The sequence below is a fragment of the Hemitrygon akajei genome, chromosome 23 (genome assembly GCF_048418815.1).
Source record: "Hemitrygon akajei chromosome 23, sHemAka1.3, whole genome shotgun sequence".
NCBI classification, from domain to species: domain Eukaryota; kingdom Metazoa; phylum Chordata; class Chondrichthyes; order Myliobatiformes; family Dasyatidae; genus Hemitrygon; species Hemitrygon akajei.
Window position 1 is genome coordinate 66,669,596 of NC_133146.1, and position 24,464 is coordinate 66,694,059.

At 41.6% G+C, this 24,464-nt stretch overlaps 1 protein-coding gene across 4 annotated transcripts in view; it reads right to left on the reverse strand.

Annotated features, from left to right (window-relative positions):
- Positions 1-1,084: 1,084 nt before the first annotated feature.
- sfxn4 (sideroflexin 4) overlaps positions 1,085-24,464 on the reverse strand; it is a 103,756-nt gene continuing 80,376 nt past the window's right edge. For 3 of the 4 annotated variants that reach the window (XM_073027884.1, XM_073027885.1, XM_073027883.1), the window contains 4 exons: positions 21,527-21,642; positions 7,487-7,572; positions 3,929-4,046; positions 1,085-1,350 (listed from right to left, as the gene is read on the reverse strand). In XM_073027884.1, coding sequence (XP_072883985.1) covers positions 1,273-1,350; positions 3,929-4,046; positions 7,487-7,572; positions 21,527-21,642 — 398 coding nt within the window. In that variant the 3' untranslated portion in view covers positions 1,085-1,272. Of the gene's footprint in view, positions 1,351-3,928; positions 4,047-7,486; positions 7,573-8,924; positions 8,961-21,526; positions 21,643-24,464 lie in introns of those variants that run through there. The other variant, XR_012096149.1, reaches the window with a different exon arrangement.

Here is a 24,464-nt window from a genome sequence, read left to right on the forward strand (position 1 = left end):
GCAAATTGCCTGGTTCCCCGGCGATGTAAAGTCACGAGACATTGGCCATTGTCTCTTGGAGACACGTTTGTGGATTGGGGACTATGCTACATGCAAGCCCTCGGGAAAAGTGGGCTGGTTGAGAGAGAGATTGCATCACCCCCAACCTGATTGACATCTACTACCCTGCGAGTCAGGATAAAAAGAGGGGCTGTAGGGACGGCCCCTCAGATGCACCAGAAGAAACGCTAGCGATCCCGTAATAGCGGGAAGCCACTTGAAGGAAGCCACCTGCGTTCGGTTCCCTTGCCTGGGGACCGGTGGCTGGTACCACGGAAAGCAATTTCTGAACTAACAAGGGGAACCAACTCCCCCGACTCAACGAATTGGCCTCATGAAAGACACGGGCAAGTTTGAGACTGTCTCTCTCTCTACAACCCACAAAGCTGCATCTTGAATGACAATTGACTTTTATTGGTTCAACGGACAACACAGTATCCCCTAGACAAACGATAGAGTTATTTCTTATTGATGATTATTACTATACCCGCGCTTTTAGATTGAGTATTGACGACGTATATTATTTGAATGTTTGTATTAATCTTATTTTTGTGTCCCTTTATAAATAAAGACTTTTAAAATTAGTACCATCAGACTTCAACTGACCTCTCTATCTTTGCTGGTACGTGACCCAGTTACGGGGTACATAACACCAGTTTAGAACTTCACCCCGAGGACCAGATCTATCTTTATCCATGATCAAGTTGAAACTAATAACGTTATGATCACTGGAACCAAAGTGTTCCCCTACACACACTTCCGTCACCTGCCCTAACTCATTTCCTAATAGGAGATCTAATATTGCACCCTCCCTAGTTGATACATCTATATATTGATTTAGAAAACTTCCCTGAACACATTTCACAAACTCTAACCCATCTAGACCTTTAACAGTATGGGAGTCCCAATCAATGTGTGGAAGTCACGACCTTTTTGCAGAAAGGTAGACCATCACAATAATTTATAAAGCATAATTATGTGCAGAAAGGTCTGTTCTTTGGCTGTTGTGTATCAGAGAAAACAACCATTTGGATGAGAAGCAAAATGTTAAAACAAAATATTTAATTCACAGTTAAAACATTAGATTTCAATGTATTGCATTCCTTATTTTAAACACTTAACCAGTAGGTAAAACATTTGCATTGATCAGGCTTCTGATCATGTTGGGTGCTAACATTGATGTTTAACAATGATACGCATAAAGCAACCCAGCAATCTGACTTTGTCCCTCTTTCACAGCCCTCTATTGTAATGAAGTTCATCTTCAGTTGTTGACAACTGAATTGAAGGTTCCAGTTTGCTCCTGTTTATCTGAAATAAAATCAAAACAAAACATATTTAGCTTGTAAAGTGCAATTCAATTATTTTGTTTTCTCTTTACTCCCTACTATGATTCCCTAGTCCCCATTCCACATCCTGATTTGGTTTCAAGGGCATGGGTACCCATCTGCCACCTCTGGAACAGGGATTCCCAACCTTTTTTATGCCATGGACCTTTACCATTAACCAAGTAGTCTGTGGACCCCAGGTTGGGAACCCCTGCTCTTGGAAGCTTTTGTTAATGACTGCACCAAGATATGAACCGGGGAACTGAGACACTTATCAATCCTGTGACACCTGGTAGGGTGTCAACTATATTCACTTTCTTCCCTTTTCCACCAGGGTACTGACATCTGTGACAATTAGCTCAGTATCATTTGAAGTGCAATTCAAAATATGAACACAAGCAAAGGGCAAATCTTGAGAGCTCCTCGACTCCTGGAGTCATGGAAAACTACAGCACAGAAACAGGCCCTTCGGCCCATCTAGTCTGTGCCAAACCATTTAAGCTGCCTAATCCCATTGACCTTAACACAGACCATAGGCCTTCATACCCCTCCCATCCATTAACCTATCCAAATTTCTCTTAAATGTTGAAATTGAACCCGCATCCACCACTTGCGCTGGCAGCTCATTCTACACTCTCATCACTCTCTGAATGAAAAAGTTTCCCTTCAAATTACCCTTAAACATTTCACTTTTCACCCTTAATCCATGACCTCCAATTGTAATTACACCCAACCCTCAGTGGAAAAAGTCTGGAATTACACTATCTATGCCTCTCATAATTTTGTATACTGTACATCTATCAAATCACCCCCTAATACTCTATATTCCAGGGAATACAGTTTTAACCTATTCAGTCTTTCCATACAACTTGGGTCCTCCAATGTCAGCTACATCATTGTAAATTTTCTCTGTACTCTTTCAACCTTATTTACATCTTTCCTGTAGGTAAGTGACCAAAACTGCACGCAATACTCCAAATCAGGCCTCACCAATGTTTATACAACTTCAACATAACATCCCATCTCCTGTACTTAATACTTTGATTTATGAAGGCCAATGTGCCAAAAGCTTTCTTTACAACCCTATCTATCTGTGAAGCCACATTCAATGAATTATGTACCTGTACTCCCAGATCCCTTTGTTCTACTGCACTCCTCAGTGCCCAGCCGCTTACAGTGTAAGACCTCCCCTGAATGGTCCTCCCAAAGTGCAAATATCTCATACTTGTCTGCATTAAATTCCATCTGCCATTTTTACAGCTAGTCCAGATCTGGCTGCAAGCTCTAATAGTCTTCCCGAAAACTTAGTGCCAACAGAAAAGAACTGGTACAGATGGAGCTGTTGAAACAGATATATCCCATTTCTAAATCTGCAAACATCCCTCTTCAAACTCAGATTCCTAAATATTTACATTAAATCCAGCTGTCCCACACAATGAGCCCAAACACTAAATGTTACTATATAATCTATCATCGGGGGTTCTTAAAATGAGCCAAATCCACTGACTACTTCATCCTTCCTTTCATATTCTTATTAGGTTGCATCCTGTTTTCAACTGTGTATTCCTGTCCCTACCAAGTTACGTTTTTGTGTTTATCAAATGCATAAAGTATGTTAACATTTTGTACCTCTATCGGTGCTCTTAACATTTACATTTCTCAGAGTTATTATACCTTAAAACAATCTTTCTCCAAAAAAAGAAGAAATATTGGAAATAAGGAAGGTTGACAAGGGTAATTTTCAGCTTTCCCTCTCCTTCTTCCCTTACCCATGTTACAGGTTTATATCGCAAACATGAGGAGATCTGCAGATGCTGGAAATTGAAGCAACACACACAAAATGCTGGTGGAACACAGGTGGCCAGGCAGCATCTATAGGAAGAAGCACTGTCGACGTTTCGGGCTGAGACCCTTCGTCAGGTCTTGGCCTGAAACGTCGACAGTCCTTCTTCCTACAGATGCTGCCTGGCCTGCTGCATTCCACCAGCATTTTGTGTGTGTTGCTACAGGTTTATATCAGTGGTTTTCAAGATTTTCTACCTGGGCCACTTTGTAGCTGCTGAAGCCTTCAACAGCATACTGCAAATCTTCCAAATATGCATATGGCCTGGGAATGTCAGAACTAGATAAATTTAATATGCCATCATTGTCAAATATATACTTAAATTACAGCAAGTTATTATAGAAATATGAAGTGGAGAATGAATCTGAAGAATTTCTAGATGGGCCAAAATGCCTTTTTCTGTGCTGTACTTTTCTATGACTCTAAGTCACAGATCCTCGAGGAATCATTGTTGGAAACGATCTGTGAAAATCACAGGAAAATATTAATTCTAAAGGATCAATACAACTATTAGAGATACACAAAGTAGCAGGACATGTTGAGGGCATACTCTGTTGCTGCAGGAAGCATAGCAACAGTTGCAAGCTGCCCCAAGCACACCTCGGACTGCATTGGTCATTGAAGGAAACAATACATTTCACTGAATGCTTTGATGTGTACGTGACAAATAATCTAATCTTTAAAAGGTCAAATACAAAGTATTAAATTCAGGACATACCTTCCCCATCTGAGGATACAAGCTGAAGGAAACAGGTATCATTAATCCTAGGATCAAGGAAGTCATTACAAGTCTAGAAGAAGCAAGAGCAATTGGAAATCTCCTTATGAAATTTGTCCTAGAGAGAATTGTGATAAAAATGTATTACCCAAAAATCAATTTATAAATTTACCCTGTCTACTACCCCTAACTTGCCCTAACTAAGTTTCCTGACCAATGCTCTGTTATATAGTTCAGTGATTCCATTTATTTGGTCAGTTTTATCTGGCACTTAAGGCAGTTGAGACTTTAGACCTATTGATATTCTTTAGCAAAACCATGTCTCTGTCTCTTTCTATAGAGCTCTTTCCATTTATCCATGGTTTATCAATATCAAAGTCGAAAGTAAGTTTTTTCAAGTATGTTAAAAATAAAAGAGAAATGAGAGTAGATATAGGACCGTTACAAAATGAGGCAGGAGAAATAATAACGGGGGACAAGGAGATGACTGATGAACTAAATGAGTATTTTGCATCAGTCTTCACTGTAGAAGACATTAGCAGTATGCCTGATGTTGTAGTGCGTGAAGGAAGAGAAGTGGGTGCAGTTACTGTTACAAGAGAAAAGGTGCTCAAAAAACTTAAAGACCTAAAGATTCATAAGTCACCTGGACCAGGGAACCCTAGGGTTCTGAAAGAGGTAGCGTTAGAGATTGTGGCACTAGAAATGATCTTTCAAAAATTATTGGACTCTGGCATGGTGCAGGAGGACTGGAAAATTGCAAATGTTACTTCACTCTTTAAAAAAGGAGAAAAGCAGCAGAAAGGAAATTACAGACTAGTTAGCCTGACCTCAGCATTTGGGAAGATGTTAGAGTCAATTGTTAAGGATGAGGTGATGGGAGTACTTGGTGACACAGGACAAGATGGTACAAAGTCAGCATTTTTTCCTTCAGGAAAAATCTTGCCTGATGAACCTGCTGGAATTTTTTGAGAAGATTACAAGTAGGATAGATAAAAGGGTTGTAGTAGTTTCAGGTCAGGTCAAGGCTTTGCCTTGCTACTGCTACCACGTAGCCAAGTATTACCAGTCTTGGGTCGGGTTCTCGGCGACTCAACCGGCACACCCTCGGGTGCACTTCGGTTAACCAGGGAAGAGGGTGTGTAGGCACCCAGCGGGACTAAAAACCAAAACCTGTCAAAGGGCAGATGAACCCCTTGTGAGTCAACGGCCACCTACTGTCTATGTGAGGAGTGGCGTGCCAGTCTTTCGTTTCGTGCCTTGTAAGGCATATTGCCCGATGCCGGCTCCCTAGGCCTGAGTCGACGTTGTCGTAGTAATAGTAGTAGTTGTAGTAGATGTTGTATATTTGGACTTTGAGAAGGCCTTTGGCAAGGTGCTACATGTGAGGCTGCTTACCAAGTTAAGAACCCATGGTATTACAGGAAAGATACTGACATGGTTAGAACATTGGCTGTTTGGTAGGAGGCAGTGAGTGGGAATAAAAGGATCGTTGTCTGGTTGGCTGCCTGTGACTAGTGGTGTTCCACAGGGGTTGGTGTTGGGACCACTTCTTTTTATGCTGTATATCAAAGATTTAGATGATGGAATAGATGGCTTCTTGCCAAGTTTCTCATCCTATGTCTTACGGTCTATGGTCTTATCGTCTGGAACTTGCCTTGTGTCTCTGCCATTTTTATAGATACCATTTAAAATAAATATTTACTTATTCCATACGATCATAAGACCGTAAGACATAGGAGCAGAATTAGGCCATTTGGCCCATCGAGTCTGCTCTGCCATTCAATCATGGCTGATCCATTTTTCCCCTCTTCAGCCCCACTCTCCAACCTTCTCGTTGTAACCACTAATGCTGTGTCCAGTCAAGAACCAATCAAGCTCTGCCTTAAATAATCCCAATGACCTGACCTCCACAGCTGCCTGTAGTAATAAATTTCTCAGCATCTCTGTTTTAAATGGATGTCCTTCTACCTGAGGCTGTGCCCTCTTGTCCTAGACTCTCCCATCATGGGAAACATCCTTTCCACATCTACTCTGTCTAGGCCTTTCAACATTTGAAAGCTTTCAATGAGATCCCCCCCCCCATCCTTCTAAACTCCAGCTAGTACAGTCCCAGAGCTATCAAACATTCCTCATATGATAACCCTCTCCTTCCTGGAATCATCCTTGTGAATATCCTCTGAACCCTCTCCGATGCCAGCACATCTTAGACCAGGAACCCAAAACTGTTCACAATATTCAAGGAAAGGCCGTACCAGTGCCTTATAAAGCTTCAGCATCACATCCTTGCTCTTGTATTCCAGACCTCTTGAAATGAATGCTAACATTGATTTGCCTTCCTCACCACCAAATCTACCTGCAAGTTAACCTTTAGGGTGTTCTGCACAAGGACTCCCAAGTTCCTTTGCATCTCAGATTTTTCAATTTTCTCTCTGTTACGAAAATAGTCTGCACATATATTTCTACTACCAAAGTGCATGACCATGCATTTTCCAACATTGTATTTCATTTGCCACTTTCTTGCCCTTTCTCCTAATCTCTCCAACTCCTGCAGCGTACTTGTTTCTTCAACACTATCTGCCACTCCACCAATATTCATGAGCAAACATAGCAAAAAAGCCATCTATTTCATCATCTAAATCTTTGATATACAGCTTAAAAAATGTGGTCCCAACACTGACCCCTGCGGAACACCACTAGTCACTGGCAGCCAACCAGACAATTTATTCCTACTCGCTGCCTTCTTCCAATCAGCCAATGCTCTAACCATGTTAGTAACTTTCCTGTAATACCATGGACTCTTAACTTGGGGTCAATACTCCCCAATGCCATTAGGCTTTACAATTCTACCGCCAGGACTTAAGAACTTTTTAAAAGCTATTATTAATGCTTTTTGAGATAGTGATTTAGATGCATATCATATTTTTTACTGAGTTAAGTATTGTATGTAATTAGTTTTGCTACAACAAGTGTATGGGACATTGGAAAAAAGTTGAATTTCCCCATGGGGATGAATAAAGTATCTATCTATCTATCTATCTATCTAATAAGCAGCCTTGTGTGGCACCTTGTCAAAGGTTTTCTGAAGTCCACTGACATACATGAAGACAATAGCTTGGTACATGGAAAAAATGGCTTACAAAGATGCAGTTACTGAGCGGCATTACACTTCAAATTGAAATTTTACACTAGCAGCTGGCAGTAAAAATCCCCACATTGGGAGTTCATCATCTCAACCACAGCTTCTTGGGAAATACTTTCAAGTACTTCCAAGATAGAAGTACTTTCACCAGCAAGGATGGAGAATTAACAAAGCAAGTCATCCCACTTCACTACAGTGGTGGGAGACTACGTGATCTTCCTGTTCTTTTGTCTGCTGCAGAACACCTAAAAAACTGTGAAGGCAGCACAAAATATTGAAAATAATATCAAATCGACCATTTGAATAGACATATTGCCCAATTTTACCAAAACCAACTGTCATTTGACTGTAAGGGGAAGAATGCAAGAAAACACATTAAACTGCAACACAAAAATAATGAAAGAAGTATTCCATACCTTTGCAAATAGCTAACAATCATGTTTGGTGCAGCAACTGTCGTTCCAATTAATACGGCTCTGGAAACTGCTGTGTCTTTTACTGCCTAGAGGGAAAAATAAACCTTGAAAGCCCTTGTAGTCTATTAAAGACTCATGATCACTTAACTCCTTATAATGTTCAGACACAGCAATATCTACAGTTTTGTGACCAATGTCACCAGATAGTAATTAGACTATCTCTGGTTTATTTCCTTTCTGTAATCTAAGGGAGCTAAGAACTACAGTCTAGACATAGTAAAACAGAATGGGTAGGTCATATTACTCAAGCTTCCTCTGTCTTTCAGTAAGATAGGTCATTGGTCTCAGCTCCCATTTCACTGCCTATTCCCATTCCTTCAATTCTTTGGAGATGAAAGTTCTCTCTTTGCAACTGCAGCTCGTCATTAAGACCATACAACATAGGAGCAGACTAGGTTATTCAACCCATTGAGTCTGCTCCACCATTTCATCATGGCTGATCCCGGATCCTACTCTACCCCATGCCCTGACCAATCAGGAAATGATCAACTTCCACCTTAAATATACCCAGGGAATTGGCCTCCATCACAGTCTGTAGCAGAGCATTTCATAGATTTACTACTCTCAGGCTAAAAAAATTCCTTCTTACCTCTTTTCTAAAGAGGCACTCCTCAATTTTGAGGCTGTGCCCTCTAGTTCTGGATACCCCACCACAGGGAACATCCTCTCCTCATCCACTTTATCTAGTCCTTTCAACATTCAATAGGTTTCAATGAGATCCCACCACATTCTTCTGAATTCCTTTAAGTACAGGCCCAAAGCTGCCAAACGCTCCTCATATGTTAACCCCTTCATTCCTGGAATAATCATCAGGAACCTCCTCTGGACTCTCTCCAATGACAACACATCCTTTCTGAGATATGGAGCCCAAAACTGTTGACAATACTCTAAGTGTGGCCTGACCAGTGTCTTATTAAGGCTGAACATTATCTCCTTGCTTTTATATTCTATTCCCCTTGAAATAAATGCCAACATTGCATTTGCTTTCTTTACGACAGGTTCTTAACCTGTAAGTTAACCTTCTGGGAGTCTTGCACAAGGCCTCCAAAGACCCTCTGCACCTCTGATTTTTGAACCTTTCCCCGATTTAGATAGTTATCCACACTATTGTTCCTTTTACCAAAATGCATTGTCATACATTTCCCAACACTGTATTCCATCTGCTACTTTTTGCCCTATCTTCCAATTTATCTAAGTCCTGCTGCAATAGCATTGTTTTCTCAGCACTACCTACCCCTCCACCTATCTTCATATCATCTGCAAACTTTGCCACAAAGCCATCAATTCCATTATCTAATTCACTGACAAGCAATGTGAAAAGCAGCAATCCCAATACTGACACTGAGGAACGCCTTTATTCCCACTCGCTGCCTCCTACCTGTCAGTCATTCCTCTGTCCATGCCATTATCTTTCCTGTAACGACATTGGATTTTATCTTGTTAAGCAACCTCATGTGTGGCATCTTATACAGACAGACAGACAGGCATACTTTATTGATCCCGAGGGAAATTGGGTTTCGTTACAGTCGCACCAACCAAGAATAATGTAGAAATATAGCAATATAAAACCATAAATAATTAAAAAATAATAAGTAAATAATGCCAAGTGGAAATTAGTCCACGACCAGCCTATTAGCTCAGGGTGTCTGACACTCCGAGGGAGGAGTTGTAAAGTTTGATGGCCACAGGCAGGAATGACTTCCTATGATGCTCAGTGTTGCATCTCGGTGGAATGAGTCTCTGGCTGAATGTACCCCTGTGCCTAACCAGTACATTATGGAGTGGATGGAAGACATTGTCCAAGATGGCATACAAACGCCTTCTGAAAATACAAGTAAATGACATCCATTGCCTCTCCTTTGCCCAACCTATTTGTTACTTCCTTGAAGAACTCTAACAGATTTATCAGACAAGAGTTCCCTTTGCAGAAACCTTGCTGATATATGACTTATTTTATCATTAGTCTCCAAGTACCTGAAACCTCATCCTTAATAACAGACTCCCAACACTTTCCTAACCACTGAGGTTAGGGTAACTGGCCTATAATTTCCTTTCTTTTGCCTTCTTCCCTTCTTAAAGAGTGGAGTGACATTTGCAATCTTCCAATCCTCTGGGACCATCCCAGAATCAAGGGATTCTTGAGAGACCATAACCAATGCATCCATTATATCTTCAGCAACCTTTCTCAAGACTCTGGGATGTAATCCACCTGGACCAGGTGACTTATTCACCTTAAGACCTTCCAGTTTGCCAAGCACTTTTTTCCTTTGTAATAGCAATGACACTCACAGACCTCTGGCACACTGCTAGTGTCTTCCACAGTGAAGACTGCTGAAAAGTACCCATTCAGTTCATCTGCCATTACTACCTCACCAGCATCATTTCCAGTGGTCCACTATCAACTCTCACCTCGCTTTTACACTTTATACAACTGAAAAAACTTTTGGAATCCTGCTTTATATTATTGTCTAGTCTGCCCTCATATTTCATCTTTTCCTTTCTTATAGCTTTTTAGTTGCTTTTTGTTGGATTTTAAAAGCTTCCTAATTATCCAACTTCCCACTCATTTTTGCAATCTTATATGCCCTGTCCTCTTCTTTTATGCAGTCCTTAACTTCCTTTGTCAGCCATGGTTGCCTACCCCTGCCATTTGAGAACTTCTTCCTATGTGGGATGTATCTATCCTGAGCCTTGTGAACTATTCCTAGAAACTTCAGCCATCTCTGCTTTGCCATCATCGCCGCCAGTATCCTCCTCCAATCCACCTGGGAAAGCTCCTCTCTCATGCTTCTGTAATTCCCTTTATTCCACTGTGATACCGATACATGCGACTTATGCTTCTTCCTCTCACAGTGTAGTATGAATTCAATCATATTATGATCACTGCTTCCTAAGGGTTCCTTTATGTTAAGCTCCCTAATAAGACTGGGTTATTACACAACACACAGTTTAAGATCCCCTTTCGGGACTTCCGGTGGGATGGCGGTTGTTTGGCTGCTCCGAACTTTTGTTCTGTTGCTGTCGCTGTCTTTGCACTAAATGTCTCCATGTTTTGGACCTTGGTTGGGAGTTTTTTCGGTGTCTCTTGCTTGCCTGTGAGCATGTCTGGCTTGCAGTGTCGGGCGGGGGTTCTGGATCCGGGAGAGGGGGGGCTGCGGCTCTCTCGGACGGGACTCTGGCTGCGCTCGGGGGGCTCCGAGACGAAATTTTGAGGGAATTTGGGACCGCTTTCGAACGGTTGGGGGCGGACTGGATCGGATCGACGATGGGGTGGACGGGCATGCCGAGCACCTGTCTCGCGTCGATTTGACTTCTGGGGATTTGGGGGGTTGCGTTCAATGCTTGGGGACTCTCTGTTCCGGCTTGGAGGGAGGGTGTGGCAGGCTCCTTTCCGGGGTGGTGGATCTCGAGGATCGCGGCGGACGCCGCAGTCTTGGGGTTCTTGGGTTGCCGGGGGCCGCCGAACGGGGATCAACGGTGAGGTTTTCCTCCGGGTTTCTCTGTGGGATGTTCGGGGGGGGGGTTTGCTTCCGGGCCCGCCCGGGCTCGAGCGGGCGCGTGGGGTCTGTGTTCCCCCCGGAGTTCTGGGCTCCCACCCGCAGCCAGTGGTCTTGTGCTTCCGTCAATGCCAGGTGGAGCACGGTCTGGTTGTAGGGGCACGTCGCGGGGGTTCTTTTCCTTTCCGGGATGCAACAATTCGCTTTGTGGAAGATTTTGCACCCCGGACCTTGGGGATGCACGCTGAGTTTGGGGGCGCAATGGGGGTGCTTTTTGATCGCGGTTTTGGGCCTTCTCTTCGCGGTCCTGCCGATCTGCGGATCGGGCTTGGTGCTGGAGGATACGGGTGGTTCGGGTCGGTGGGGGAGGCTGAAGCGTTTGTGGCGGGTCTTCTGGCTATCCGGTCATCTTCGGAATCCGATCGGACCTCCTAAAATGGTGGATAAGTACTCCTCGTAGTAAAATTACTTTTTTTGGACTCAGACTTTACTTGAATCACTCAGACATTATTCATTGAAACTCCAAGGGCTGTTGACAATCTCTCCCTGGATTTGGTGTGTGTGTAATCTATTTTTATTCTTGTATAACTTTATCTACAGAGTTCTAAAACTGACTCTAACTTGTTTTGGAGGTTCAAAGTCTTTAGTGAAGGCCTCCCTGTTTGTTGGTTCACAGTTTAATTGCTGATTTATTTTTCCTTTTTTTAATATTTATTTATTTATTTTTTTTCTTTTCTTCACCCCTTTTCTCTAATCTCTGAATTTTTTTCTCTCCTCTCTGTAAATGGTTGATAAATACTCGTCTTGAATCTATAATTTTCCTCTTCCTCTCTTTTTTTAAAAACTTTTTTTTCCCCTTTCTCTTACTTTATTCTATAATTTTTTGCGGGTAGGTTAGTTTTGGTTTTCTTCCGATTTTCTCTGTATTAAGTTTTATATTTCTGCAGAAGGTATTCTAATCTGTAGTTATGTTTTCTAGTGCATAAACTAGTTACTATTTGCTATAGTATTTATACGGAACTGCTGCTAATGACACAGATCTGGAAGTTGTATTTGGGTTAATTTTTTTGGTAGAGCTAGCTACTTGTTTTGGTAGCCGTCTAGTTTTGGGTTGTGTGGGTGGGGTGGATTTTCCAGTTCCAACATCACTCACTGTATTTATTGTTTCTCTTTATTGCTCAGGACATGTATATGTTTTGATTTTACGAATCTATGTTTACATCTCTGCTCCCAGACTGCTATTGTACTGCTTGACTTTTTATATGCCTGCTGCCTTTTATGCATTAGTAATTGATAATGGCTAGTGCACTTAAATTCGTGAGCTGGAATGTAAAGGGATTGAATCACCCTGTTAAAAGGAGGAAGGTATTCTCACATATCAAACAACTCAAAACTGACATTGCTTTCCTTCAAGAAACTCATATTCATTGTTTTGATAACTCCCGGCTTCTGTCAAAGTGGGCGGGTCAGCATTTTCATTCATCCTTTGCCGCTAAAGCTAGGGGAGTCTCCATTCTTATTAACTCAAATATTCCTTTTGAACTCCATAATAAAATATCTGATACAAATGGCCGTTTTATTATTGTTTCCGGTAAACTATATAACACTAAAGTTGCACTAGCAAACCTGTATGCCCCCAACTTTGATGATGTTAACTTTTTTGAACGGTTTTTTTCCTCATTACCGGGCTTAAACTCATACTCTCTTATACTGGGTGGTGACTTCAACTGTTGGTTGGATCCTAATCTGGATCGATCGTCCTCTGTTACCAGATCACCTACTAAATCTGCCTTAGCTATCCAATCGTTTCTCTCTAATTTTGGTATCTCTGATATATCGCGTTTCCTCCATCCTACGGAGAGAGATTATTCTTTTTTCTCACATGTTCACCATACCTTCACTAGAATTGACTATTTCTTACTCGATAACCAACTTATTCCATTTGCCCACTCTTGTGACTATCAGAGTATACTGATTTCTGACCATGCCCCAATTACCCTCTCTCTGAACTTTCCTGGTCTCCCTCAGAGAAATAAACACTGGCGGTTTGATTCAACTTTATTATCGGATGATGATTTTTAAAAATTTATTAAGGATCAGATAACCTTTTATTTTAACACTAATACATCACCTGAAGTGCCATCCCAGATTGTCTGGGATGCCATGAAAGCATATCTGAGGGGTCAAATAATCTCTTACACAGCAAATCTCAACAGAAGATCCCGTGCAGATCGATTAGACCTCATTAACCAGATTAAAGATTTGGATCAAATATATGCCCAAACTAAGAACCCTGAATTATACAAGAAGCGCGTTGAACTCCAAACTAAATTTAACCTTCTGTCCACTCAACCTGTCGAACGCCAACTTTTCGAAAGCAAGAGTCGCTTTTACATTCATGGGGATAAGTCTGGTAAATTCCTAGCCAATCAGCTGAGGCATTCCAAAGCCAAACAACATATTACAAAGATCCGGAAGGAGAACGGAGACTTTACATCAGATCATTTAGAAATTAATGATGCATTTAAAAATTTTTATTCTCGGCTTTATTCCTCTGAATCTCTGAATGACAATATCTCTGTTGATCAATTTTTACAGAATCTGAATATCCCCTCACTTTCATCTGATTTCAAAGCCAAACTCAATGCGCCTATATCATCAGAAGAAATATCTTTTGCAATTTCTGCACTGTCCTCAGGGAAATCTCCTGGACCTAATGGGTTCCCTGTAGAATTTTATAAATTATTCTCTTCACTTCTTTCTCCTCAGTTACTTTCAGTATTATCTGACTCGTTTAATTACGGCAAATTGCCACCATCTTTCAATGAGGCATCTATTATTCTTCTCTTAAAAAAGGGCAAAGACCCAACAGAGTGTTCCTCGTATAGGCCGATCTCTCTGCTCAATGTTGATGTAAAGATCTTAGCTAAAGTTTTGGCTCATAGATTAGAAACCGTTATTCCCTCCATTATCTCTGATGACCAAACAGGCTTTATTAAAAACCGTCTCCCTTTTTTTAACATTCGGCGTTTATTTAATATCTTATACTCAGCTCCAACTGGGATTCCTGAATGTGTTATTTCCCTCGATGTGGAGAAAGCATTTGATCGTATAGAGTGGAACTACCTTTTTGCAGTCTTAGAAAAATTTGACCTCGGCCAAAATTTCATCTCTTGGATCCAATTGCGGTACCTGTGTCCTACTGCTTCTGTTTTAACTAATTTTCAGAAATCCCAAGTATTTAATCTCAAACGTGGCACCCGTCAGGGATGCCCCTTAAGTCCCTTTCTCTTTGATTTGGCTATAGAACCTCTGGCGATAGCATTTCGAAACTGTCCTGAATTGACCGGGATTTGGAGAGGGGGTGTTGAGCATAAAGTTTCTCTCTATGCTGATGACTTATTACTCTTTCTCTCAAATCCGTCTACATCCTTACCTCTAATGTTTTCACTTCTTGACCAGTTTAGCCAGATCTCTGGCTATAAACTTAACTTACATAAGAGTGAACTTTTCCCAATTAATAAAGAAGCACAAGGACTAACATTTCGTGATCTCCCTTTTAAAGTAGTCCATAATCAATTTACCTATCTTGGAATTACAGTCACAAGGAAGTTTAAAGATCTCTTTCGTGAAAACTTTGCCAATCTTTCATATGCTATAAAACAGAGTCTGGTACAATGGTCACCTCTATCTATGTCTTTGGTAGGTCGTATTAATGTTGTTAAAATGTATGTTCTCCCCAAATTTTTATACTTATTTCAATCTATCCCAATTTTTATTCCTAAATCTTTTTTTGATTCCTTAGACTCTATTATTTTGTCATATCTGTGGCAGAATAAGCGCTCCAGAATTAATAAAATCCATCTCCAAAAATCTAAAAAAGAGGGTGGCATGGCTTTACCTAACTTTCGTTTATATTATTGGGCAGCTAATATATGTTGTGCTACCTTTTGGTCTTTCTTCCACGGCCAACCCGAGTGCCCTAACTGGGTGGCAATGGAGTTGAGCTCCACTAAAGAATTATCTATCTCTGCACTTCTCGGCTCTGCACTCCCTAGCAGTCTGCCTAGATCAATGGCTAATCCTCTTGTTAGACACACTTTGCGTAAATGGGCTCAGTTCAGGAAATGCTATGGTTTCCAGGGGTTTTCCGTTTCCAGCCCTGTCGCACATAATCACCTTTTTTTACCTACTACGTACGATTCAGCATTCCATGTTTGGTATAGGAAGGGCATTAGACATTTTGAAGATCTTTTCATTGATAATCGCTTCGCCTCTTTTCAGCAGCTCTCTGTTAAGTTCAATCTGCCTAACACTCATTTTTTCAGATATCTCCAAATCCGACACTTTATTGCTCCTTTAATTCCTAACTTTCCTGAAATGCCTGCGAAAAATGCTATGGACGTATTTCTATCCATTAATCCACTAGGTAAAGGTTTAATATCAATTATCCAAGATAAACTAGCAGCCTTACGACGGGCCCCTGTGGATAAAATTAAAATGGCCTGGGAGCAGGATTTAAATATCTCCTTATCCGAGGAGAGCTGGGACTCAGTTCTCAAATCGGTTAACTCAACCTCTCTTTGTGCTCGCCATTGCCTTTTACAGTTTAAGATTGTTCATAGAGCCCATATGTCTAAATCTAATCTATCTCGATTCTACCCTGGCATTAGTCCGCTCTGTGATAAATGCAAGAGGGGCGTGGCCTCTCTCATCCATATGTACTGGTTCTGTCCTAGTTTGGAGAAATTCTGGAAAGATGTCTTCACTACGTTATTGTGTATTTTGAATCAGCACCTAGAACCAAACCCCTTAATTGCTCTGTTCGGTTTTTGGGGCGAGACAGATTTATGTCTGGGTCCGACCAAATGCCGAATACTATCCTTTGCCTCTCTCCTGGCTAGACGCTTGATCCTCCTTAGATGGAGAGATGTTGCCCCGCCCACCCATGCGCAATGGCTTAACAACATTATGGCCTGCTTGGACCTCGAAAAAATACATTATTCAGTTCTTAATTCGGATCTAAAGTTCCATAAGGTCTGGGGACCTTTTATCGAGTACTTTCATAACCTTCCTCTTGACTAGGGTTTTTTTTTCCTTCTTCTTCTTTTCGGTCCCTTGCTTTCAGCTCCCTTTTTTTTCTGGTAGTAGCCATTATTATCCTCTGGTGCTAAGTGTATTCACAGTCTGGGAGTTTGACTGTCCTGACTTATACTCTCTATATTGTGTTGTGGTCGGTCTGGAGTTGTTGTTTTTTTTCGTGTGTTGTGGGGCTTGGGGAGGATACTAAGCTTACCTGTCTTTAATTTAGGTGCTTTTTTGTTAAATTCTCTTCCTTTGTAGCATATTGTTATTGTATGCTTAATTTTGCACTGTATTAATGTTCCTCATTGGGATTTGGGGTTTTTAATTTGTAAAATGTTTCGAAAAACTAATTTAAATTTTTTTTTTAAAAAAAAGATCCCCTTTCCCTGAGCAGGCTCAAGCACAAGAAAAAGCCATCCAAAAAGCCATCTCATAGACATTCAACAAATTCCCTTTCTACATTTACCTTTATTACATGCTTTTTCCAGCTTCCTTTGCACCCAATTGTGGCCGTTTTTCAGCCACGACTCAGTGATGCCCACAACATCACAGACCAATCTCTAATTGTGCCATGAATTCGTCCACCTTATATCAAATACTTAATACACTTAAATACTTAAATACACAACCTTCAGTCCTGCATTCTTTTCCTTTTGAATTTTGCCTCTACGGTACAATTTAACTCTTCACTCTGTTTGCATTTTACCTCATCGTCAGCTTGTCCTTCCTTACATTCATGTTACACCTATCATCTGCTTGTAAACCTGCTGGCTCATCCTCAGCTCTATCATCCTGGTTTCTATGCCCATGCCATATTAGTTTAAACCACTCCCCAACAGTTCTAGTAAATCTACCCGCAAGAATATTGGTCCTCCTCAGATTCAAGTGCAATCCGTCCCTTCTGTACAGGTCCTGCCTACTCCAGAAGAGGTCCCAATTATCCAAAATCCCTGCCCCCTGTTCTAATTCTTCAGCCACATATTTATCTACTGCCTCATTCTATTCCTATCCTCACTGTCACATGGCACAGGTAGCAATCCCAAGATTAGTACCTTTGAGGCCCTGCTTCTCAGCTTCCTTCCTATATTCTTTTTTCAGGACCACCTACCTTTTTCTTCCTATGTCGTTGCTACCAATATGTACTTGGACTTCTGGCTGCTCACCCTCCCTTTTCAAGATATTGTGGACGCGTCCAAAACATCTCAGACCCTGGCACTTGGGAGGTAATTCTACTGGTTCACAACTCTATGAGAAGAAATTGCTCTTCATCTCCTGTTCTCAGATAGAAAATTTATCCATGTCCCTAAATTTATGCTCCACCAATGGAAATGTTCTATCAAGGTCCTCAGAATCTTAAAGTCTTCATTAAGTTTGCCTCTTATGTTTCTCAACTCTAGAAGTGATCAGCCAGTTTACCCAATCCATCTCACAAAAGAATCAATCAGGTGTTATTGACCTAATATGGATTTGGGAACTTGAAATTTGTTCTTTCTGATTTTCATAACAATGTGACACTGAAGAATTCAAATGGCTGAAGTTTGCATGCAAAAAGGCGGAGCTTAGGAGGGTTAATGGTGACTCCTTTGCTTGCATCTTTGGAAACAGCTCTATTTCCATCTTTTTTTTTAAGATTTTTTTTATTAGTTTTTCAAAACATTTTACAAAATTAAAAACCCCAAATCCCAATGAGGAGCATTAATACAGTGCAAGATTAAGCATACAATAACAATATGCTACAAAGGAAGAGAATTTAACAAAAAAGCACCTAAATTAAAGACAAGTGAGCTTAGCGTCCTCCCCAAGCCCCACAACACAAGAAAAAAACAACTCCAGACCAACCACCACACAGTATAAAGAGTATAAGTCCGGACAGTCAAACTCCCAGACTGTGAATACACTTAGCAACAGAGGATAGTAATGCCTACTACCAGAAAAAAAAGGGAGCTTGAAAGCAAGGGACCGAAAAGAAGAAGAAAAAAAAAGAAAAAAAAACCCCTAGTCAAGAGGAAGGTTATGAAAGTACTCGATAAAAGGTCCCCAGACCTTATGGAACTTTAGATCCGAATTAAGAACCGATTGAATAGCTAAGGCAGATTTAGTAGGTGATCTGGTAACAGAGGACGATCAGTCCAGTTTAGGATCCAACCAACAGTTGAAGTCACCACCCAATATAAGAGAGTATGAGTTTAAGTCTGGTAGTGAGGAAAAAAAACGTTCAAAAAAGTTAACATCATCAAAGTTGGGGGCATACAGGTTTGCTAGTGCAACTTTAGTGTTATATAGTTTACCAGAAACAATAATAAAACGGCCATTTGTATCAGATATTTTATTATGGCGTTCAAAAGGAATATTTGAGTTAATAAGAATGGAGACTCCCCTAGCTTTAACGGCAAAGGATGAATGAAAATGCTGACCCGCCCACTTTGACAGAAGCCGGGAGTTATCAAAACAACAAATATGAGTTTCTTGAAGGAAAGCAATATCAGCTTTGAGTTGTTTGATATGTGAGCATACCTTCCTCCTTTTAACAGGGTGGTTCAGTCCCTTTACATTCCAGCTCACGAATTTAAGTGCACTAGCCATTACCAATTACTAATGCATAAAAGGCAGCAGGCATATAAAAAGTCAAGCAGTACAATAGCAGTCTGGGAGCAGAGATGTAAACATAGATTCGTAAGGTCAAAATATAAACATGTCCTAAGCAATAAAGAGATGTTGGAACTGGAAAATCCACCCCACCCGCACAACCCAAAACTAGACGTCTACCAAAACAAGTAGCTAGCTCTACCAAAAAAATTAACCCAAATACAACTTCCAGATCTGTGTCATTAACAACATTTCCGTATAAATATTATAGCAAATAATAACTAGTTTATGCACTAGAAAACATAACTACAGATTAGAACACCATCTGCAGAAATATAAAACTTAATACAGAGAAAATCGGAAGAAAACCAAAACTAACCTACCCGCGAAACATTATAGAAGAATAAAGTAAGAGAAAGGGAAAAAAAAGGTAAGAAGGAAAAAGAAGAGGAAGGGGAAAGTTATAAATTCAAGACAAGTGTTTATCAACCATTTACAGAGAAGGGAGAAAAAAATTCAGAGATTAGAAAAAAGGGTGAAGAAAAGAAAAAGATAAAATAAATAAATATTTAAAACAAAGGAAAAATAAATCAGCAGTTAAACTGTGAACCGACAAACAGGGAGGCCTTCACTAAAGACTTCGAACCTCCAAAGCAAGTTAGAATTAGTTGCAGAACTCTGTAGGTAAAGTTATACAAGAATAAAAATAGATTACACACACACCAAGTCCCGGGAGAGATTGTCAACAGCCCTTAAAGTTTCAATGAATAATGTCTGAGTGATTCAAGTGAATTCCGAGTCCAGAGAAAGTAATTTTACTACGAGGAGTACTTATCCACCATTTTATGAGGTCCGATCAGATTCCGAAGATGACTAAATAGCCGGAAGACTTGCCACAAACACTTCAGCTTCCTTCGCTGATTTGAACCACTTATATTTCCCGGTATTAAGCTTGATTCGTAGATCAGCAGGGTTACGAAGGGAAGGTTTGAAACCACGATCAAAAAGCACTTTCATTGCGCCTTTAAACTCAGCGCGCATCTTTAAGGTCTGGGGTGCAAAATCTTCCACAAAGCGAATGGTTGTATCTTTGAAAGGAAGAGACCCCCTGCGACGCGCCTCTACGATCAGACTGTGTTTTACCTGGTATTGATGGAAACACAAGATTACTGGTCGCGGGCGGGAGCCCAGAATTCCGGGGGGAACGTAAACTCTGTGTGCCCGTTCGAGCTCGGGTGGCTTCGGAAGCAAATCTTTCCCGAATAACTCACAGAGAAACTCGGCGAAAAATTTCACGGTTGATCCCTTTTCAGTCGCCTCTGGTAATCCCAGAATTCTGATGTTACAGTGTCTACTGCGATTTTCGAGATCCACCATTTTGGAAAGAAGTTTGTTAGATTTTTCCTCTAAGCTGGAACAGAGAGTCTCCAAGTATCGAACATGACTTTCTAAATCTTCAGAAGTCGAATCGATGCGAGATAAGTGTTCAGCATGTTTGTCCACTTTATCGTTGATCCGATCCAGTTTGTCTTCTAACTGTTTGAAAGCGGTTTTAAATTCCTTTAAGATTTCGTCTCGGAGCTTTCCAAGCGCAACCAGCGTCTCGTCCGACGGGGTCATAGCTTCTTTTCTCCCGGGTTTAGAACTCTTGCGGAAGTCCCCAGTGGCTTTAAATTCCTTTAAGATTTCATCTCGGAGCTTTCCAAGCGCAACCATCGTCTCGTCCGACGGGGTCATAGCTTCTTTTCTCCCGGATTTAGAACTCTTGCTAGACATTGTAAGTTAGATATATTCACAGGCAAGTAAGAGATACCGAAATAATTCCTATCTAAGGTTTAAAAAATGGAGACATTTAGTGCAAAGGTAGCGACAGTAACGGAACAAAAGTTCGGAGCAGCTAAACAATCGCCATCTTACCGGAAGTCCCCATTTCCATCTTTAATATCTCTATTTTTCCCTTTCAGTGAGTGACCTGGAGTTACATGCTGACTACGGTTCTTTGCAGAAATGGGACTCGCTCTTGGGACTGGCTGTTGTTTGGCACACCAAAGGCTCAGCTTAAGAGTCTGGCTTGGATTCGGAAGCCTAGGATTTCGGGGCTCTGGAGATGGACGGATCAAGGGTCAATGTCACGACAGGAGACCCATGTGTCGTTGGGCGAGTCGAAACATCTACGGTTGTGTGCCTGGAGACCTGGGATCTTTGTAATCTTCAGGCACAGAGCTCGAAAAAAGCAACGCAATGGACTTTTAACATTGTAAGCTAGTGAGTTGTCTGTCATATCTGCCCGCTCGCTGGGAAATTGGAGACACCTCTTTCTCCCTTATTAGGGAGAGAGTGAACCTGCAGTATGTCGAATACCGGGTGAAACGTGAAGTCTTTGGGGTAACTGCAAGTCTGTTTCTTTGCTATTGCATTGCTCACGCTTAAGTGCTTCATGGAGGGTGCTGATGCCGATCCTTTTTTTTTGCCGGTGGGGGGAGGGGGGATTGTTGCTCGCTGCCATTTACACGCAGGAGCGGGGAACTGGGGGTGACTTTGGGATTCTAACATTTAGCTGTTGTTCATTTTTTGGGGCACTCCTCTGTTTTTGTGGATGGTTGCGAAGAAAAACCATTTCAGGATGTATATTGTATACATTTCTCTGACATTAAATTATATCTTTGAACCTTGAGATGTTTTTCACCTGTCAACTCAATGGCATATTTTCCTGTTTCAAACTGAGTGCAATTTTACCACATTCTTTGGCAAGTACTGAACTCACAAACTTAATCTGTTAGTTAGACCAGAATGACAATCTTTAAGCTCTTACCTTAGTTCCAGCTGCTTGGGAGACTCCTACAACATTGCCATTTTTATCCGTAAGTTCAATGCCTTTCTCAAATTCGGATCCTCTAACTACAGCCACATTGACAGCACTTGCAATTGCTGTTAGGAAAGATAGCGCTAACATTAAAACTGGCCCTGAACAAGTATGAGAATCTAAAGGTGACACATTTTACCTCATTCCATCAATCTTAAGTCTAAAATCTTACAAGAATGATAGACAACAATAACAAATAGCTAATCAAGTTTGGGTACTTCCCTGGGAATAAAATCATATATACGATTATATTGACTTTTCCTGCTTTCTAGTGATGACTCAAAAGGTTAAAGAGCAGAAAAATCGATCTCCAGCTAACAAACTCATTCCCCACCTGATTCCCTGAAATAAGATATTAGGCAAGTTAACTACAGTACTGTGCAAAAATCTTAGGCACATATATATACAGTGTTGTGCAGAAGTCTTCACACACACACACACACACATACACACTATATATATATATTTTTTTTTATTGCCAGGGCGCCTAAGACTTGCACAGTACTGAAGTAATTTTTTCTCTTCGGCAGTTTGAACAGGGCACGACTGCGCAAGTGCATGGAGGTCGGCCAGTGAGAACAGTGGGAAGAGTTTAAAAGGAAGACAGATTTACAGAGCAGGCATTGGAGGAGAGGGCAACAGAGTAGGAAGGCTATGGCTCAATGGGCTTCGGCTATAAATAGTCGAGGCCAGATAGATTATCTGTTTAAAATAAAGACAGAGTATGTTTGTGAGGCCAGCTTTCTGTGCTCAGTGTCAGTTGTGGTAAGTCCTAGAGACTCCCAGCCTCCCGGACGACCACATCTGCACCAGGTGCGTTGAGCCACAGCTCCTCAGAGATCGCGTTAAGCAACCAGAGCTGCAGCTCAATGACCTCCGTCTGATCAGGGAGAGTGAGGAGGTGATAGGGAGGAGCTATAGGTAGGTAGTCACCCCGGGACCACAGGAGACAGAAAAGTGGGTAACAGTCAGGAGAGGGAAGGGCAAGAAGCAGGTACTAGAGAGTACCCCAGTGGCTGTCCCCCTTAACAATAAGTGTTCCTGCTTGAGTACTTTTGGGGGGGGGGGATGGCCTACCTGGGGGAAGCAACAATGGTCACACCTCTGGCACAGAGTCTGGCCCTGTGGCTCAGATGGGTATGGAAAGGAAGAGGTTGGCAGCAGCGATAGGGGACTCTATTGTTAGGGGGTCAGATAGGCAAACTCAGATAGCAATTTGCCTCCCAGGTGCCAGGGTCCGGGATGTTTCTGATCGCGTCCACGGTATCTTGAAGCGGGAAGGAGAACAGCCAGAGGTCGTGGTACATATTGGTACCAACGACATAGGTAGGAAAAGGGAGGAGGTCCTGAAAACAGACTACAGGGAGTTAGGAAAGAAGTTGAGAAGCAGGACCTGCAAAGTAGTAAACTTAGGATTACTGCCTGTGCCACGTGAATGAGGTGGAGAATAAATGTGTGGCTGAGGGATTGGAGCAGGGGGCAGGGATTCAGATTTCTGGATCATTGGGATCTCTTCCAGGGCAGGTGTTGTGACCTGTACAAAAAGAACAGGTTGCACTTGAATCCCAATATCCTGGTGTGAAGGTTTGAAAAAGCTATTGGGGAGAGATTAAACTAGAATTGCTGGGGGGGGGGGGGGGGGGGTAGGAACTGGACTGAAGTGGCGGAGGAAAGGGAAGTTGGCTCACAAATAGAGAAAGTTTGGAGTAGGTGCGAAAGGGAGGATAGGCAGGTGATAGAGAAAGGACACATTCAGTCTGATGGTTTGAGATGTGTCTATTTTAATGCGAGGAGTATCATGAATAAAGCGGATGAGCTTAGAGTGTGAATCAGCACTTGGAGCTATGATGTTGTGGTCATTACAGAGACTTGGATAGTGCAGGGGCAGGAATGGCTACTTCAAGTGCCAGGCTTTAGATGTTTCAGAAAGCATAGGGAAGGAGGCAAAAGAGGTGGGGGCATGGCACTGTTGATCAGAGATAGTGTCACGGCTGCAGAAAAGGGAGAAGTCATGGAGGGGTTGTCTACAGAGTCTCTGTGAGTGGAAGTTAAGAATAGGAAGGGGTCAATAACTCTACTGGGTGTTTTTTATAGACCACCCAACAGGAACAGGAACATCAAGGAGCAGATAGGGAGACAGATTCTGGAAAGGTGTAATAATAACAGGATTGTTGTGTTGGGAGATTTTAATTTCCCAAATATTGATTGGCATCTCCCTTAGAGTGAGGGGTTTAGATGAGGTGGAGTTTGTTAGGTGTGTTCAGGAAGGTTTCTTGACACAATATGTAGATAAGCCTACAAGAGGAGAGGCTGTACTTGATTTGGTATTGGGAAATTAACCTGGTCAGGTGTCAGGTCTCAGTTGGAGAGCATTTTGGAGATAGTGATCACAATTCTATCTCCTTTACTATAGCATTGGAGAGGGAGAGGAACATACAAGTTAGGGAAACATTTAATTGGAGTAAGGGGAACTATGAGGCCATCAGGCAGGAACTTGGAAGCATAAATTGGAAACAGATGTTCTCAGGGAAATGTACCGAAGAAATGTGGCAAATGTTCAGGGGATATTTGCTTGGGGTTCTGAGTAAGTACATTCCAATGAGTCACGGAAAGGATGGTAGGGTACAAGATTTGTGGTGCACAAAGGCTGTTGTAAATCTAGTCAAGAAGAAAAGAAGAGCTTACAAAAGGTTCAAAAAACTAGGTAATAATAAAGATCTAGAATATTATAAAGTTAGCAGGAAGGAGCTTAAGAATGAAATTAGGAGAGCCAGAAGGGGTCATGAGAAGGCCTTGGCAGACAGGATTAAGGAAAACCCCATGGCATTCTACAAGTCTGTGAAGAGCAAGAGGATAAGACGTGAAAGAATAGTGTAAGAATCAAGTG